Genomic DNA, 17240 nt, shown 5'->3' on the forward strand with positions numbered 1-17240 from the left:
TAGATGGCAGCACCGGAACGAGTATATATATATATATATATATATATATATATATATATATATATATATATATATATATATATATATATATATATATATATATATATATATATGATGTTGACGTCTCTCTTCAATTCTATTCCAAATTTTACCTGCTTATTTGTTACACGTCATTAAAAAACATTTGAACATTTACTCAGGTATAAAATGTCTATGAAAAATATATTGATGTGGATTTCAGCATTCAGAATTTGCAGCAGGATCTGAATCTCTTTATTTCACACCAACCCATGTGGCTGTGATGGTCAGGGGGCACTTACTTTTGGTTGTATGGTTGTATGGTATTTTAGTGAATCTGATCCATGATGGAGCTGTATTGAGAAACCCCGCCCTCCTGTGCTCTGATAGGCTCTCATTTTCACGCATCTTATTGGTTATTCCAGCTGGTCGGGAGGGGAAGTGGGCGTGGTTTCTGCACGTCCTGGGCCGTGGCTACACCGTTTTCTCTGATGTTGCCGTTTTTTTTTTTGAAGGCTTCAGCTCAAAACCTGCAGCGCAGAGGAACCGAGGAGCACGCTTCATATCTCCACAATTCCTCTTCTGTTTGTCTGATGGCTTTCTGAAGACTCTGGTTCTATTCCTAGGTATTGTTCTGCGTGTTCGCTACATGCTCCATGCTCCATGCATACATTAGAAACATCTACAGGAATGAATACATCTGGTTTTGATCTCTATTCATTTAGGCTGGTCTGGTTGTTTGATGTTGGTGTTGATGATGATGTGTGTGTCTTTTGAGATATGGCCTGCAAATCCAATGTCACTTTCATACCTTCTTCCCAGTAGGTCGTCCATCTGCAAGGAGCTCGAGCTAGACATAAGAGAGAAACCAGTCCACACAAGTGCACCATGTTCAGCTGGCTGGGGACAGATGACAGGAGAAAGAGGGATCCTGAGGTGTTCAACACTGTCGGTGAGGGACTCAAGAAGCTCTACAAAACCAAACTGCTGCCTCTGGAGGAACATTACAAGTTTCACGAGTTCCACTCTCCAGCTCTGGAGGATGCGGATTTTGACAACAAGCCCATGGTGCTGCTGGTGGGACAGTACTCCACCGGCAAGACCAGCTTCATACGGTAGGTCAGGAGAGACTGCTGACTCATGGTCATGGTCTTCTGCAAGAGTGGATTAGTATTTCCATTAAACAAATTTATTATTATTATTATTATTATTATTATTATTATTATTATTATTATTGCAGTTGCAAAACCACAACCTGTCATTAGGATAATAATAATAATATATAATGTAATATTTTTCATCATAAAATTCCCTATTGCATTCAAATAAATAATATTTCCTATTATATTTTATCATTTATAATATCAAATATATGAATAATTGTTGTAGAACAAAATGTATCAAATGCCTCAATATAATAGAAATGATCTCAAACCAAAATATTTACTAAAACTGCTGCGGAAGACAATTTTGTTTTACTGGGAAACGTCAATTAAAAAAGGATTTTTGTCACATTTAAGTGCTGTGAGAATGAGAAGCATTTCCAGGAAAGAGATGTGATGTTGTGAGTTCAGCACCGTGATGAGGGAATTCAGCACTGTGGTCAGTGGATGCATGAACAAAGCACTGATTATTACATTCAGAACTTAGTTAATTAGATTAGTGAATAGCACAGTTATTAGTGGATAGGTAAATTCAGCAATGTGATTAATAGCTTCAGCACTGTGATTAGTGAATCCAGTATTGTGATTAGTGTATTAATAAATCCAGCACTGTGATTAGTGTATTTGTCAATCCAGCATTGTGATTAGTAAATAAGGCATTGTGATCAGTGAATCCAGCTTGTGATTAGTGAATCCAGTATATTGTGATCAGTAAATCCAGCATTAGCATTGTGATTAGTGTATTAGTAAATCCAGCATTGTAATTAGTGAATCCAGTATATTGTGATTAGTGAATCCAGTATTGTGATCAGTAAATCCAGCCCTATGATTAGTGCATCCAGCACTGTGATTAGTGCATCCAGCACTGTGATTAGTAAATACAGCACTGTGATTAGTAAATACAGCACTGTGATTAGTAAATCCAGCATTGTGATTAGTGTATTAGTAAATCCAGCATTGTGATTAGTGTATTAGTAAATCCAGCATTGTGATTAGTGTATTAGTAAATCCAGCATTGTGATTAGTGTATTAGTAAATCCAGCATTGTGATTAGTGTATTAGTAAATCCAGCATTGTGATTAGTGTATTAGTAAATCCAGCATTGTGATTAGTTTATTAGTAAATCCAGCATTGTGATTAGTGTATTAGTAAATCCAGCATTGTGATTAGTGTATTAGTAAATCCAGCATTGTGATTAGTGTATTAGTAAATCCAGCATTGTGATTAGTGTATTAGTAAATCCAGCATTGTGATTAGTTTATTAGTAAATCCAGCATTGTGATTAGTTTATTAGTAAATCCAGCATTGTGATTAGTGTATTAGTAAATCCAGCATTGTGATTAGTGTATTAGTAAATCCAGCATTGTGATTAGTGAATCCAGCATTTTGATTAGTGAATCCAGTATTGTGATTAGTGTATTAGTAAATACAGCATTGTGATTAGTGAATCCAGTATTGTGATTAGTGTATTAGTAAATCCAGCACTGTGATCAGTAAATCCAGCCCTATGATTAGTGAATCCAGCACTGTGATTAGTGAATCCAACATTGTGATCAGTGAATCCAGTATTGTGATTAGTGTATTAGTAAATCCAGCACTGTGATCAGTAAATCCAGCCCTATGATTAGTGAATCCAGCACTGTGATTAGTGAAACCAACATTGTGATCAGTGAATCCAGCACTGTGATTATTGAATACAGCACTGTGATTAGTGAATCCAGTATTGTGATTAGTGAATCCAACATTGTGATCAGTGAATCCAGCACTGTGATTATTGAATACAGCACTGTGATTAGTGAATCCAGTATTGTGATTAGTGTATTAGTAAATCCAGCATTGTGATCAGTAAATCCAGCCCTATGATTAGTGAATCCAACATTGTGATTAGTGAATCCAGTATTGTGATTAGTGTATTAGTAAATCCAGCACTGTGATCAGTAAATCCAGCCCTATGATTAGTGAATCCAGCACTGTGATTAGTGAATCCAACATTGTGATCAGTGAATCCAGCACTGTGATTATTGAATACAGCACTGTGATTAGTGAATCCAGTATTGTGATTAGTGTATTAGTAAATCCAGCATTGTGATTAGTGACTTCAGCACTGCTATTATTAGAGGAGTACATTCAGCACTCTGATAATTAAATTCAGCACCTTGTGTTTCATGTTGAGTCTTTCACTCCCAGCGATGTGGGCGGAGCCTCTCTGTCACTCACACAGCCGAGATTCACACTCGACACGTCATCGATCACATGAAACAAACAGCTCGGATATTCGAAAGAGGAAAACAACAAGCCCTGGTTGAGGCAGTGAAAGGGGGGGGGGGGGGAGAGAGAGAGAGAGAGAGAGAGAGAGAGGTGGAGGAATGTGTAGAGGAGAAAAAGGCCTCTCGAATTCCCCATGTTACAGTTAAATGGATTGGGTCCTGACACCACAGATCATTTGTGCACTTTAGCGGAGAAGCCAGACGCATTGAAAGCATTGCTGAGCTACAGGAGAAGCTCCCTATGAAGTTTCCACATTCCCATGGTTACACGTCTCCAATAACCCACAGAATGTGTGCTTGTAAAACTAAAGTGATGGTCCAAGCCACAGGGTCAATCCCTGAAGCCAGCAGGACACCTTCTGGTCTCATTTTGTAACAGGATCTGGTTTAGAGGATGCTGTAGAAGATGTATCGTATCAGATTAAGTGTATTAAAGCATTTCTTTTGCCATGTGCTCCATACTGTTCTGACAAATGTTTGTGGACACCTGACCATAAGATATGTGCTTCTTGTTGAACATCTTATTCCACAATTAATCTCCATTTGCTCTTACAATACGTTCCAATCTTAAAATAATCATAGGATTTCATTCAGTCCTTCCAATTCATCCCAAAGGTGTTCAATAGGGTTTGAGCTCTATGGCAGTCCATTCAAGATCCTCAACAAACTTCCAACCCATGGAAAGCAGATTTTCATGGAGCTGCCTTTGTGCACTGGTGCATTGTCATGTTCAAATTCAGCACTGTGATTAATTAAATTCATCACTGTAATTAATTAAATTCAGCACTGTGATTAATAAAATTTTGTACTGTGATGAGTAAATTCAGCAGTGTGAGGTAAATTCAGCACTGTGTTGAGTAAATGAGTAAAAAAATGAGATTTATTTCATTTATAAATCTCATTGGTGAAATTAGCAACGCCCTACAAATGAATACAGTACAGTATGAATCATGTCCCTTTTGGATGTTACTATTGACCCTATGGTATTATCAGTATGCAGGTTATTACAGGTCATTACTGGCTAAATTAGTTCAGTAATGACCTGTAATGTCCAGTAATGGTAAATGGTGTGTAATGGTACCAGTAAAGTCATTACTAGTAATTAGTCCAGTAATGACTTAGCTCCTGGATGAAGGGCATACAGATGGACACCTCCTTACAGCTTTTGCCAGAGAACCCCATAGACCTCACACAGAAAGAAATCCCTTAGCTGACAGTTTTGTCTAATGTTTAGCACATGCTAAATGTTCTGCTTCGTGAGTTGCACTGGCTTGATGTCCGCACCGAGTAAAGAGTATCGCATGTAAATCATTTAAACTGTTGCATTTTTTTTGGATCTCACCATAGATACCTGCTGGAACAGGACTTCCCAGGCATGCGTATTGGTCCGGAGCCCACCACGGACTCGTTTATTGCAGTGATGCACGGCGACATCGAAGGCCAGATCCCAGGGAACGCTCTGGTCGTGGATCCCAAAAAACCTTTTCGGAAACTCAACGCTTTCGGCAATGCGTTTCTCAACAGGTCGGTGTGATTTATATATATATATATATATATATATATATATATATATGTGTGTGTGTATAATAAGCTCCACTCTTCTGGGAAGATGTTCCACTTGATTTTGTGGAGATTTGCGTTCTTTTATCCACAAGGGTGAGGTGAGGAGGACTGGGGTTCCGTTCCAATTCATCCCAAAGGTGTATAAAGTTTGAGGTCACACATTTTTTACTCCAACCTATAAAAAAAACATATGTTTGTAGAGTTGGTTTTGTGCACAGGAACTTTGTCACTAACGAGTCCATGCCGTTGTTTCTTTTTCGCTTCTTGATGATCTCACTATGCAGGAAGACACCTCAGTGTGAGTCAGTCAGGGTCAGCTGTTCCTCTATTAAAAAAGCTTAACATTCCATATCTGGTTGGAAGGTCAATGCTTGTTGGACTTCTGCCTTCTCCAGCAGCATATGGGTCATTTCTCAATTTCAACATTAGTTGTAGCATCATATGTTATACCCAGCAAAATGAAACCTTCATAGTTTGAAATCATTTGAATTGAATACCGGTGACACTTTTTTTTTTTTTTTTGACACATTTTGAAGATACTCTGCTCTTTGAAGTCGGACACAGACAAAAAGTAATGCCACAGACGGTTGCACCACAGACAGACAGTAATACCACAGATTGTAACAGCACATATGGGCATAAAGGCTACAGACGATTTCATCACAAACAGACAGTAACGCTACAGACAGTAACATTACAGACAGACAATAACACTGGCAGACATTAAGTCAGTCACAGACAGTAATGCCTTAACGATAACACTTCAGACAGACAGTAACACCACAGTCGGTAATGTCACAGACAGACAATAACATCACAGTCGGTCATGTCACAGACAGACAGTAACATCAGTCGGTAACACTGCAGTCAGTAACGGCACAGACAGTCAGTAAAGGCACAGACAGACAGTAACGTCACAGACAAACGGTAATGTCACAGACAGTCAGTAACACCGTAGTTAAGCACTAAGCTAACTGCGTCTGTCTTAGTAACTGTCTTAGTAACTAGCTGCGATACTGACTGCTGTGTTACCGTCTGTCTGTGACGTTACTGCCTGCGGTGTTACCATCTGTCTGTGACGTTACTGACTGCATGTTACCGTCTGTCTGTGACGTTACTGACTGTGGTGTTACCGTCTGTCTGTGACGTTACTGACAGATAGTAAAACCGCAGTCAGGAACGTCACAGACAGACAGAAACATCGCAGTCAGTAACATTACTGACAGTCTCCACATGAATAATACTACATGAAGTCAGTAACGCCACAGATAGTTATGCCACTCACAGACGGTAAGGCTCCAGACGGTTGTATCATAGCCAGACAGAAATGCCACGGACTATAAAATTACAGACAGACAGTAACGCCTCAGACAGTAACGCCAGAGACAGACAGTAGGGCAACAGACAGTAGAGGCTGAGACAGAGGTAACATTATATACAGACATCATCACAGAATACAAAGTGTTTACAGAACCAGACCATCTCCAAGCAAACATTTGTGAGCATGTGACGATTATTTTTGCAGGTGCCTCTCTCGGCTCCTTGCTGGGGTTGCGAATCTGGCTCGGGGATTCAGAGTGGGGGAAAAAAAGCAGTCTGGCAGAACACTTAATCAGCGTGAAGCTGACTCATAACATGTTGTCTAAATAAATAAATAAATAAATGTGTACCGAAATGAAAGTGTTTGATGACTATAGGATTGCGAACAAAAAATCGACTATGAAACATTTGCGTAATCGATGCAGTCGCTCTGGTTCTCAGTGGTATTTATAGACGTGTGCGTGATCCCCGACGCTGAAAATAGAACCAGTCCTTGCTGATGTGATGTATCCTCTCTGAGTTACAAGAAGACCCCCGGGTACTTGAGGACTTTCTGGGTTAAGTGCAGATGAGGTTGAGAAAAAGCACACCATGCTTAGTTTGCTAGTTAGCTATTACATACCATATACAGTGAGGAAAATAAGTATTTGAACACCCTGCTATTTTGCAAGTTCTCCCACTTAGAAATCATGGAGGGGTCTGAAATTGTCATCGTAGGTGCATGTCCACTGTGAGAGACATAATCTAAAAAAAAAAATCCAGAAATCACAATGTATGATTTTTTTAACTATTTATTTGTATGATACAGCTGCAAATAAGTATTTGAACACCTGAGAAAGTCAATGTTAATATTTGGTACAGGAGCCTTTGTTTGCAATTACAGAGGTCAAACGTTTCCTGTAGTTTTTCACCAGGTTTGCACACACTGCAGGAGGGATTTTGGCCCACTCCTCCACACAGATCTTCTCTTGATCAGTCAGGTTTCTGGCCTGTCACTGAGAAACACGGAGTTTGAGCTCCCTCCAAAGATTCTCTATTGGGTTTAGGTCTGGAGACTGGCTAGGCCACGCCAGAACCTTGATATGCTTCTTACAGAGCCACTCCTTGGTTATCCTGGCTGTGTGCTTCGGGTCATTGTCATGTTGGAAGACCCAGCCTCGACCCATCTTCAATGCTCTAACTGAGGGAAGGAGGTTGTTCCTCAAAATCGTGCAATACATGGCTCCGGTCATCCTCTCCTTAATACAGTGCAGTCGCCCTGTCCCATGTGCAGAAAAACACCCCCAAAGCATGATGCTACCACCCCCATGCTTCACAGTAGGGATAGTGTTCTTGGGATGGTACTCATCATTCTTCTTTCTCCAAACACGTTTAGTGGAATTATGACCCAAAAGTTCTATTTTGGTCTCATCTGACCACATGACTTTCTCCCATGACTCCTCTGGATCATCCAAATGGTCATTGGCAAACTTAAGACGTGCCTGGACATGTGCTGGTTTAAGCAGGGGAACCTTCCGTGCCATGCATAATTTCAAACCATGACGTCTTAGTGTATTACCAACAGTAACCTTGGAAACGGTGGTCCCAGCTCTTTTCAGGTCATTGACCAGCCCCTACCGTGTAGTTCTGGGCTGATTTCTCACCTTCCTTAGGATCATTGAGACCCCACGAGGTGAGATCTTGCATGGAGCCCCAGTCCGAGGGAGATTGACAGTCATGTTTAGCTTCTTCCATTTTCTAATGATTGCTCCAACAGTGGACCTTTTTTCACCAAGCTGCTTGGCAATTTCCCCGTAGCCCTTTCCAGCCTTGTGGAGGTGTACAATTTTGTCTCTAGTGTCTTTGGACAGCTCTTTGGTCTTGGCCATGTTAGTAGTTGGATTCTTACTGATTGTATGGGGTGGACAGGTGTCTTTATGCAGCTAACAACCTCAAACAGGTGCATCTAATTTAATATAATAAATGTAGTGGGTGTGGACATTTTAAAGGCAGACTAACAGGTCTTTGAGGGTCAGAATTCTAGCTGATAGACAGGTGTTCAAATACTTATTTGCAGCTGTATCATACAAATAAATAGTTTAAAAATCATACATTGTGATTTCTGGATTTTTTTTTTTAGATTATGTCTCTCACAGTGGACATGCACCTACGATGACAATTTCAGACCCGTCCATGATTTCTAAGTGGGAGAACTTGCAAAATAGCAGGGTGTTCAAATACTTATTTTCCTCACTGTGTATATATATATATATATATATAATATGAGTATTGGGACACCTGAATTTTCCAGCCATATGTTCTTCTTCTCCAAACTCTCTAAATTTGGAGGCACACAACATATATAGGATGTCTTTCTTTCACTTCAAATAGGAGACCTGAACCTGTTCCAGCATGACAGTGTAAACAAATCCAGCTTCAGAAAGGTATAGCTTCCATTAGTTGGAGTAGATCTTGTGTGGCCTGCTATACACCTCTGGCTTGAACACCTTTAATATGAATTGGCTCAAATTGTTCTTCTTATTGCGATCCAGTGATTTATTAGCTTCTTTTTGTGTATGTGTGTGCCTAGGTTTGTATGTGCCCAGCTTCCCAACCCTGTTCTGGAGAGCATCAGCATCATTGACACGCCAGGAATCCTGTCTGGAGAAAAGCAAAGAATTAGCAGAGGTAACACACATTTACACGTGAACCCCTTGGTATCGTTATCATTTTCCTACCAGGCTTATGTTTTTACAATGTTCGAGTCAGGAGTTTCTTCCATCATATATTCCTCTCAGAAATGTTCTGCTTGAACTGATGCTGAACTGTATGTGGGTGAAAAGTAGATACACCAAGCGCCAATCAAACGGCTTGTTCGCTCGACCCTGATTGGTGGCTCGCTGTGTGCTTGTCCTGTAATGTTATTATCCACGTAAATAAAAAGGAATGAGCGATTTGACAAAAATTGTAAAGCAAAATATTTGACTGAAATGCAGGAAAGTTAAAGTCCACCAAAAAGAAAATACTAACGTTATGTACAGATACATAATTATATTTACTTCCTTACTGTCCACCACTGGTAATTTTGTTACCCAAATCATGATATAAGCAAAAAAAAAAAAAAAAAAAAAAAAAAAAAAAAAAAAAAAAAGGGCCTAGATTCAAACCTAGGCATAAATTGTACATCTCCTCTAATACTGTCCACTAGAGCATTTACGATCATGTATACAGAAAAGTGCAGTCTTCTTGTGAGTGTATTACGCCATGCATGAGCAGCCATTTCAAAAGTTACCTCAGAGGAAGCATGTGATATTTTTTGCCATTCCGACTGGAAGCTGCTATATGATGGACAATTCCAACCCAATCCTACTCTCGTCTAAGTTGTGGAGAAAATAATGGGCGGGAAGTGAAGCCATCTTGAAAGTACCTCTATCTTTCGTTCCCTTTCTTGTATCTATTTACAGACAAAGCGAAAGCTGTTTGTTTGACAGTTTCCACCTCTCTGTGTTGAGAGCAAACTAGAATACAGTCAAATCAGGGGTTTGGGTCGAGGCGTGCGGATTTGCTAGTAAAAACAGACTTCCTTTCCTGCTTCAGAATAGGAAAATCAGTTTAATTTTATTTTTGCATGCAAAGTTACACCACCGTAAAAAGGATAAAACGTTCCACTGTATTCCGCAACCAACAATATACATCAGCCATAACATTAAAATCACCTGCCTGATATTGTGTAGGTTCCCCCTCTGGCCTCTTAAACAACTGAGAAGTGTCTGGCATGAAGACTTGAAGTCCTGTTAGCTGCGATGTAGATTGGACTTTTGGTACAGATACTTGATCGGACTGAGGTTTGGGGAGTTTGGAGGCAGGGTCAACACTTTTTGTCATTTTCCATGTAATGAGTATATGATAAATCCCACCCATGTGATGGGTTCCATTACCACGAGATAATTAATGCTATTCATGTTATGGCTGATCTAGTACAGGCAACTAGATCAGATATAGAGAAGAGTTTAGACATCTGACTCTAAGATTGGAATGTATTTTCTTTGCTGTTATAATAACCTCCACTCTTCTTTTATGTTCCATGAGATGTTGGAGTGAAGATTTGTGAGATTTCGTTCAGCCACTTAGTAAAGGAACTGATGTAGGTGAAGATGCTTTGAGTAATTCATCCCAAAACGTGTTCAACAGGGTTGAGATCTATAGCAGGCCACTTAAGATCTTCCACTCCAACCCATGTAAAGTATATCTTAATAAAGCTGTATGCTGTAACAGATTTAGGTCTCCAAGTGAAGGGGAATTCCCTCCCAAATTACCTCCAATATGTGGACTTCAGCTGGAAAAGTCTGTTTTAGTTTTTTTTTCTTCACGTGGTTAGTTTGGTGGTTCCTCATTTCTTCTCTGCGAGCCCAGTGTCAAGACCTTCTCATTCACAGCTCGGTGTGAGGGTCGTATTTAGCAGCACCTAATCAAACTTGGCTCTTTCGTTCATGCCTCTACTTGCTGTGAAATGTTTTCACCAGAGCAGCAAAGTGGAGATAATTCCCTTCACTCCAACGGTCTTTCCTAATGTACAAAAAATTTTTTTGAATGAAGTGCTATTCATTCTTCTTCTCCAGGAACTGCATTATCCCACTTGATTATATAGTAGCTATAAATGATGTCGTTAAGCTGCATAACCTCAACAACGACATGACAAAGAAATGAGCCAAGCGAATACAAGATCTTTCTTTTTCCTTTGTCGTTTTTATGGCCATGTTCCAGGTGCTCATTGAGCTTAATACATCCTTTTCGAATTTGATCCTGATTCGATTCCTAAATGGTTTGTTTGTCTCTCCCATTGTCAACAGAGGCAACAGAAGACTTGTGTGGTTATAGCTGCCTGCGTAAATGTCCATATGGAGGTATTGTTCGATGGTGGCGAGTTCTTACAGCCTCAGCTTGTTAAAACATAAACCGGCGCGCTGTCTATCTCGTCATTCCTGACAGGCGGCGAAATGACAGCCTGAAATTAACCCATAATCTCTGTCTGCCTCAAATACTAAGCTTCTTTCCCAGTTTCACTTCACTTCACACAGAGATTTTTTTTGTGGATGACAAAAAAAGAGAGGGAGGGGTTTCCCAAAAGACACCCCACGGGATGAATGCCTCCCGTCCCCGTATTTGGAACGGCCATGTGAACAATGCCAGAGACATACTTTAAAAATTCTAGAATAGAATGAAAAAATTGTAAATATGTTTTACACATATCACGTCGGTATTTAATTAAAAAACGGTTGGCCTTCAAACTAAAACCTCTCTTAGTTATTAATAGAGGCTGTGGCATCGATAGTTGATTGCTGGATCTATTGTCTATCTGCAAAAATCCATACCGATAGTTTTTCCGGCTTCCAGTCCGCTGTCATTACGAGAGCACCCTCTGGAGGCGAATCACTGACGCACTTTATTTTTTGAACACGTGAGATGGCGTGCTGCAACGGAGAGTATATTTATTATTTATAATTGATGAATTAGATAATTATATTCATTATTGAATGTATTCATATTTATTTCCGTAGCACATTTTCATGATTTAGTACTGTTTTTTTTTTTTTTGTGTGTGTGGGGGGGGTTACCTCATTCACTTATAAACATAGTCCCTGGTAATAAAGTGTCCTACTCAGTAATCCAACTCTGAAGTGTTTTCCTTGTGAAACTGCAAAATCAAAAGATTTACTTTTGATTCCAGCTGGTGTGTCTTTTTTGTTACTAGTGAAAGAAAATGGAGGTGCGTTCCATATTCCATGCTTTCTGATTTTAACCCACTAATCATTCAGCAAAACAGATACAGGGAAAAAAGCAAGCCTTTTTTTTCCCCCTAATGTTTCTACATTTGCATTTGCTGATGGGGTATGTTTCAAGCACTGTTTCAGCTAGATGTGTGGAGGGTGTGTGAGAACAATTCCCAGCAATCTATGATCTGTGGACACTATGCTGAGTCATGCAGCTAAATCTTTAGCAGTATAGAAGCCTCTATGTATAAAGATTTTTTTTCTCTACTATATAAAAGGGGTAAGAAGGCATTCTTGGTGTATTATAGTAGTATGGCATGAAACCAAACATGACATCAGGAACTGTAGAAGCTAATGCATCATAAAATGCATTTGAACCACCCCTGTTTGAGGTGGTCCAGCCGCTTTGATGGCGCTCCCAGGGTCGAATGAGTCTGTAACTCTTGCTGCCTATCATCAACCGTACAAGATCAAGTCCGATTTGAAACATAATCATTGATTCATTGAATCTGCTCCTAATTCTTCCAGGCTACGACTTTGCCGCTGTGCTGGAGTGGTTCGCCGAGCGCGTCGACCGCATTATTCTTCTGTTCGACGCCCACAAGCTGGACATCTCGGACGAGTTCTCGGAGGTCATCAAAGCCTTGAAGAATCACGAGGACAAGATTCGTGTGGTTCTCAACAAGGCGGACCAGATCGAGACGCAGCAGCTGATGCGTGTCTACGGCGCCCTCATGTGGTCGCTGGGAAAGATCGTTAACACGCCTGAGGTGATCCGCGTCTACATTGGCTCGTTCTGGTCTCACCCGCTGCTCATCCCTGACAATCGCAAGCTGTTCGAGGCTGAGGAGCAGGACCTGTTCAAGGACATTCAGTCTCTTCCACGCAACGCCGCTCTACGCAAACTCAACGATCTCATCAAGAGGGCCAGACTTGCTAAGGTAAAACTTGCTAAGGTAGAACATTAACATTTTTTATTAGAATGAAAATCCTTCCCAGACAGCACCAAATCTGGTGAGTCACAATTCAAACCTGAGGTAGATCACCATGAGATCATATGCCATTAAAAAAATCTGGTTTGGTTACTATAGAAGTCTTTTGTCTGGTGGGAAATGAATCAGTGCAGACCCTTCCTTTTGGTGAAGGTGTGCAATGTCTATTAGCAAATTTAGTTTTTTTGCAATTTCCTTCATGGCAGTAGTTTGGTAGCTTGGATTGTTATTCATAACTCCTCTCACTCTGACAGAAAGTTGGAGGCTTCTTGTTATCTGATCCCTCCTGTACACTCTGCATTATTGATGTGTTGAAAGGTGAACAGAGAACCATTGATTTGTCCTCCATAATGCAGCACAAGTGCATCTCTGGTGTGTGTGTGTGTGTGTGTGTGTGTGTGCTGCTGCTTAGCCATTATCTGGACCTTATGCTAGTGCTAATCTACATTCGTATTTCGTTCTTGGTGTTTCTTTGTCGTTAAAGACGAAGAACAAATAAAACCCGTCCACTGAATGAACATGAATCGATATTGAATCTAAACAGGGACATGATTTGGTTGTGAAAGCTCCCGTTAGCTTATCGGTGCTTTGGAAGAGAACTGTCACGGCGTTATATCCTTCACGGACAGCCACGATTCTGCTTAACCTTCGCTTTTGCATGCGACTGAAGAGAAGCACACTTCCCCTGCTGTCATCAAAATATGAGGTCATATTTCTTTTGGGCTGTGACCAGTCTCTAACCTGTGGAGACTATATCCAGTATCAGTCTTCAGCCACAGACCGGTTAGTGGTTTTCCTCTTGAGGTCTTGTGGTGGCTACAATATAATGTTTGTCAGTGGACTTTTTCCCTGGTCAGTCTAAATTCTGAATTCTGATTGGCTGGAAGTTCAGAGGTGGTGTTTTTTAGAAAGAGTTGAATCTAAATGAATGCACTGAAACTATCGAACCATCCAGTTTCAGGTACATCCAGAATCAGACAGCTATTGTTGACATTTCCTAATGACCTTTCTGAGCTCTGTGGAGGATTTCTGCGTGTGGTAAAACCACTCAGGTGAATAAGCTGATTTTTATAAACGACTCAAAGATGAATTCAGAAGAAAAACGAGACGTCGAACAAAAAAAAAAGCACCAGAGGTTCCTCACAGTTTCATTATTAGTCATAAGCAAACTTTCGTTCTCATGGAAATAAATGTAATCTAATGGCACTACTTTATCTCCGGGTGTGATTCGGAGCAGCAGGATTTCAGATGTAACGAGGCGTATATAAAGTGCGTACAGGAAATAAAGATCAGTTCATTCAGCTTCTTTCTGCGAACATCTACGGCAGCTTGCACTCGTCAATGCTGGGAAGTGATGAACTTGTACCCATGGATTATTACTTATTTATCTATTAGTGCTATTTATTTATTTGTTTATTTATTTTAATCTTTATACATATTAGGTTCAGATTAAGTTCAGGTCCTTTTTTTTTTTTACAGGTCCATGCCTACATTATCAGCTCCTTGAAAAAAGAAATGCCCTCGGTCTTTGGGAAAGACAACAAAAAGAAGGAACTGATCAACAGCCTGGGAGAGATCTACAGCCGGATAGAGAAAGAGCATCAGATTTCACCTGGAGACTTTCCCAATCTCAAAAGAATGCAGGTAAACGCTCAGGCAAAGATTTAAGAACAAGGAGCAGTAGAAGTACAACGTACCAGTCATAATATAGAAAGTTCTTTGTAATAAAGGTGCCCTTGATCCCAAAAAAAAATTATTAAGAAGATAACCCTATATTAGTATCTACACTTAAAGCTTGTGGACACCTGACCATAAGATTGGTATGCTAGTTCAAGTAGAGGGAAAATTGTATGTTTACATTTAACATTCATGCCTAAATGATAAATAATACATATAGCTCTCTCCATGCAGCCTCATGTGTAAAAAAAAAAAAAAAAAAACAGCAAGTGGCTTCTGTAATTTGCCTCTAGAGGCCGCTCTTGTAATATGTAACGCAACCCGGAAAAACTATCGGCATGGATTTTTGCCAATAGTCGATTGCTGGAACATGGCTATTGGTGCCTTGACCTATATAATAATTAATGGGAATTTTAGTTTGAGAGCCAACTTTTTTTAAATCAAATACAGATATAATACGAGTAAAACATTTTACTGGTGAGCTGTATTGGGCTGCAGTTTCGGGACCCCTGTTGTAAAGAGTCCTAAATAATTTGCAGTGTTGATTTGTATACATCTTTCTTTGTGAACAGGAGCAGCTTCAATCCCATGACCTGAACAAGTTTCAGGTGCTGAAGCCGAAGCTTCTGGATGCCGTGGACGACATGCTGGCGCACGACATCGCCCAGCTGATGGTCCTGGTGCGCCAAGAGGAAACACAAAAGCCCGGTCAGGTGGTAAAGGGTGGAGCCTTCGAAGGCACCATGAACGGGCCGTTTGGTCACGGGTACGGCGAAGGCGCCGGTGAGGGAATCGACGAGCTCGAGTGGGTGGTGGCGCGCGACAAGCCAACGTACGACGAGATCTTTTACACACTCTCGCCAGTCAATGGCAAGGTGACCGGCGCCAACGCCAAGAAAGAGATGGTGAAGTCGAAGCTGCCGAACACGGTCCTGGGCAAGATATGGAAGCTGGCTGACATCGATAAGGATGGCATGCTAGACGACGAGGAGTTTGCCCTGGCCAACCATCTCATCAAGGTCAAACTGGAAGGGCACGAGCTTCCCAGCGAGCTTCCATCTCATCTGGTTCCTCCGTCTAAGAGAAAATTACCGGAGTAAACGATTCAGGTTGTAGTATAGTTAGAAATGGAAATGCATATTCATATCTTGGACGCTGTATGAACAATTAATGGACAATGAAACATAAATAAAATGTTAGCGCTCTGACTTTCTTCCTATTAAGGTGTCAAGAGCTTTCTTCAGCTGTAGGTTTTTTTTTTCCTTTGCAATTTCTGCTGTCTTGGAGCATTCAAAAGAAATTGTACTTAGTCTTAATTTCCCCTTGTTTTGTCTCCCAATTATACACTATGTGGCAAAGGTATGTGAACACCTGACCATCATCTTGCTAAGTAGTAGCTCAGTGGAAAAGATGGTTGACTTCTGATCTGGAAGGTCATGGGTTCAAATCCCAGCACCACCAAACTGCAATTGAGCAAGGCCCTTTAAACCTCAGTTGCCATCAATGTAAATGCATGTATGTAACATCTCATTCCACAAATAATCTCCATATGCTCTTCTGGAAAGATTTTCCACTCGATTTTGTGGCAATTTTGTGAGATTTAATTCGGCCACAAGGGCGTTAGTAAAGTCAGGTACTGATGTAGGTGATGAAGAGAGGAGACACGGGGTGTGTTCGATTTCATCCCAATAGTGTTTGAAAGCTCTTCAAGCTCTTTCACACACTTCCAACCAATGGAAAGCAGATATTCATGGAGCTGCTTTTGTGCGCAGGAGCAATCTCAGGTTTTTTGGATCTAATAGTTAAATTATAGGATCAATTTCATGCTTCCGTTTCCAAACACAATATTTTTTGTGGTAAAAATTTGGGAAAGAACCCACATACAGCTGGAAAAGTCAGGTGTCTCAATACCTTTGTCCATATACTTTTGCTGTGTTTTTATTTTATTTTCTTCACGTGAAGGTGGCGTCCTAAAAAGACGTAAGCCCTTGCATAGCCTGACCAAGAGACTGTTAAAATGTGTCATGTCTGAAACCTAGACGGTTCGGTGGCTGTATTCGGTGTATGGATGGAATCACCTGTAGGTATAGTAACCTCGTTGGTTTTGGTGTACAATGTCTATGTTCATCCCTGTTAATGTTCCTTCTCGTTGTGTTCCAAATACTTGATTCTTGTTATTAAAAAAAGAGAAGCTAGACAGCACTAACATTTTTACCTTAACACTTATGCATTGATGTCGTATATTTTTGTCAGTACTCATTCCTTCGATCCTGATGTGTGATGTGATGGTTATCGGTGTGTGTCGTAGTTTACGGCGAGCCTTAAACGTTCAGGCGAGTCGGAAAGGTTTCGACAGGAAGTTCGAGTCCTGATGCTCGATCGCGATCTGCGAGAGTCGGTTTTTCCGTTGTTCGAAATGTAAACCGGTATGTTTTGCCGGCCTTTGTTCATCCTAATTAAATAAACTGACGTGTATCGATACCTATTAAA

The 17240-nt window shown here is 40.5% G+C and overlaps 1 protein-coding gene across 2 annotated transcripts; it reads left to right on the forward strand.

Moving 5' to 3' along the window:
* Positions 1 to 324: 324 nt before the first annotated feature.
* ehd3 (EH-domain containing 3) lies at positions 325 to 17240 on the forward strand. 2 transcript variants are annotated; one of them, XM_083535651.1, is made up of 7 exons: positions 325 to 644; positions 841 to 1133; positions 4796 to 4972; positions 8901 to 8998; positions 12610 to 13022; positions 14553 to 14717; positions 15323 to 17240. In XM_083535651.1, exons 2-7 carry the CDS (start codon positions 907 to 909, stop codon positions 15848 to 15850), a joined length of 1608 nt encoding a protein of 535 aa, XP_083391777.1. In that variant the 5' UTR covers positions 325 to 644; positions 841 to 906; the 3' UTR covers positions 15851 to 17240. The 2 variants fall into 2 exon arrangements, with proteins under 2 accessions (XP_083391777.1, XP_083391778.1); XM_083535652.1 differs by having other exon boundaries at positions 454 to 644; positions 844 to 1133.

The sequence above is a fragment of the Silurus aristotelis genome (assembly GCF_946808225.1).
Source record: "Silurus aristotelis genome assembly, chromosome: 29".
NCBI lineage: Eukaryota > Metazoa > Chordata > Actinopteri > Siluriformes > Siluridae > Silurus > Silurus aristotelis.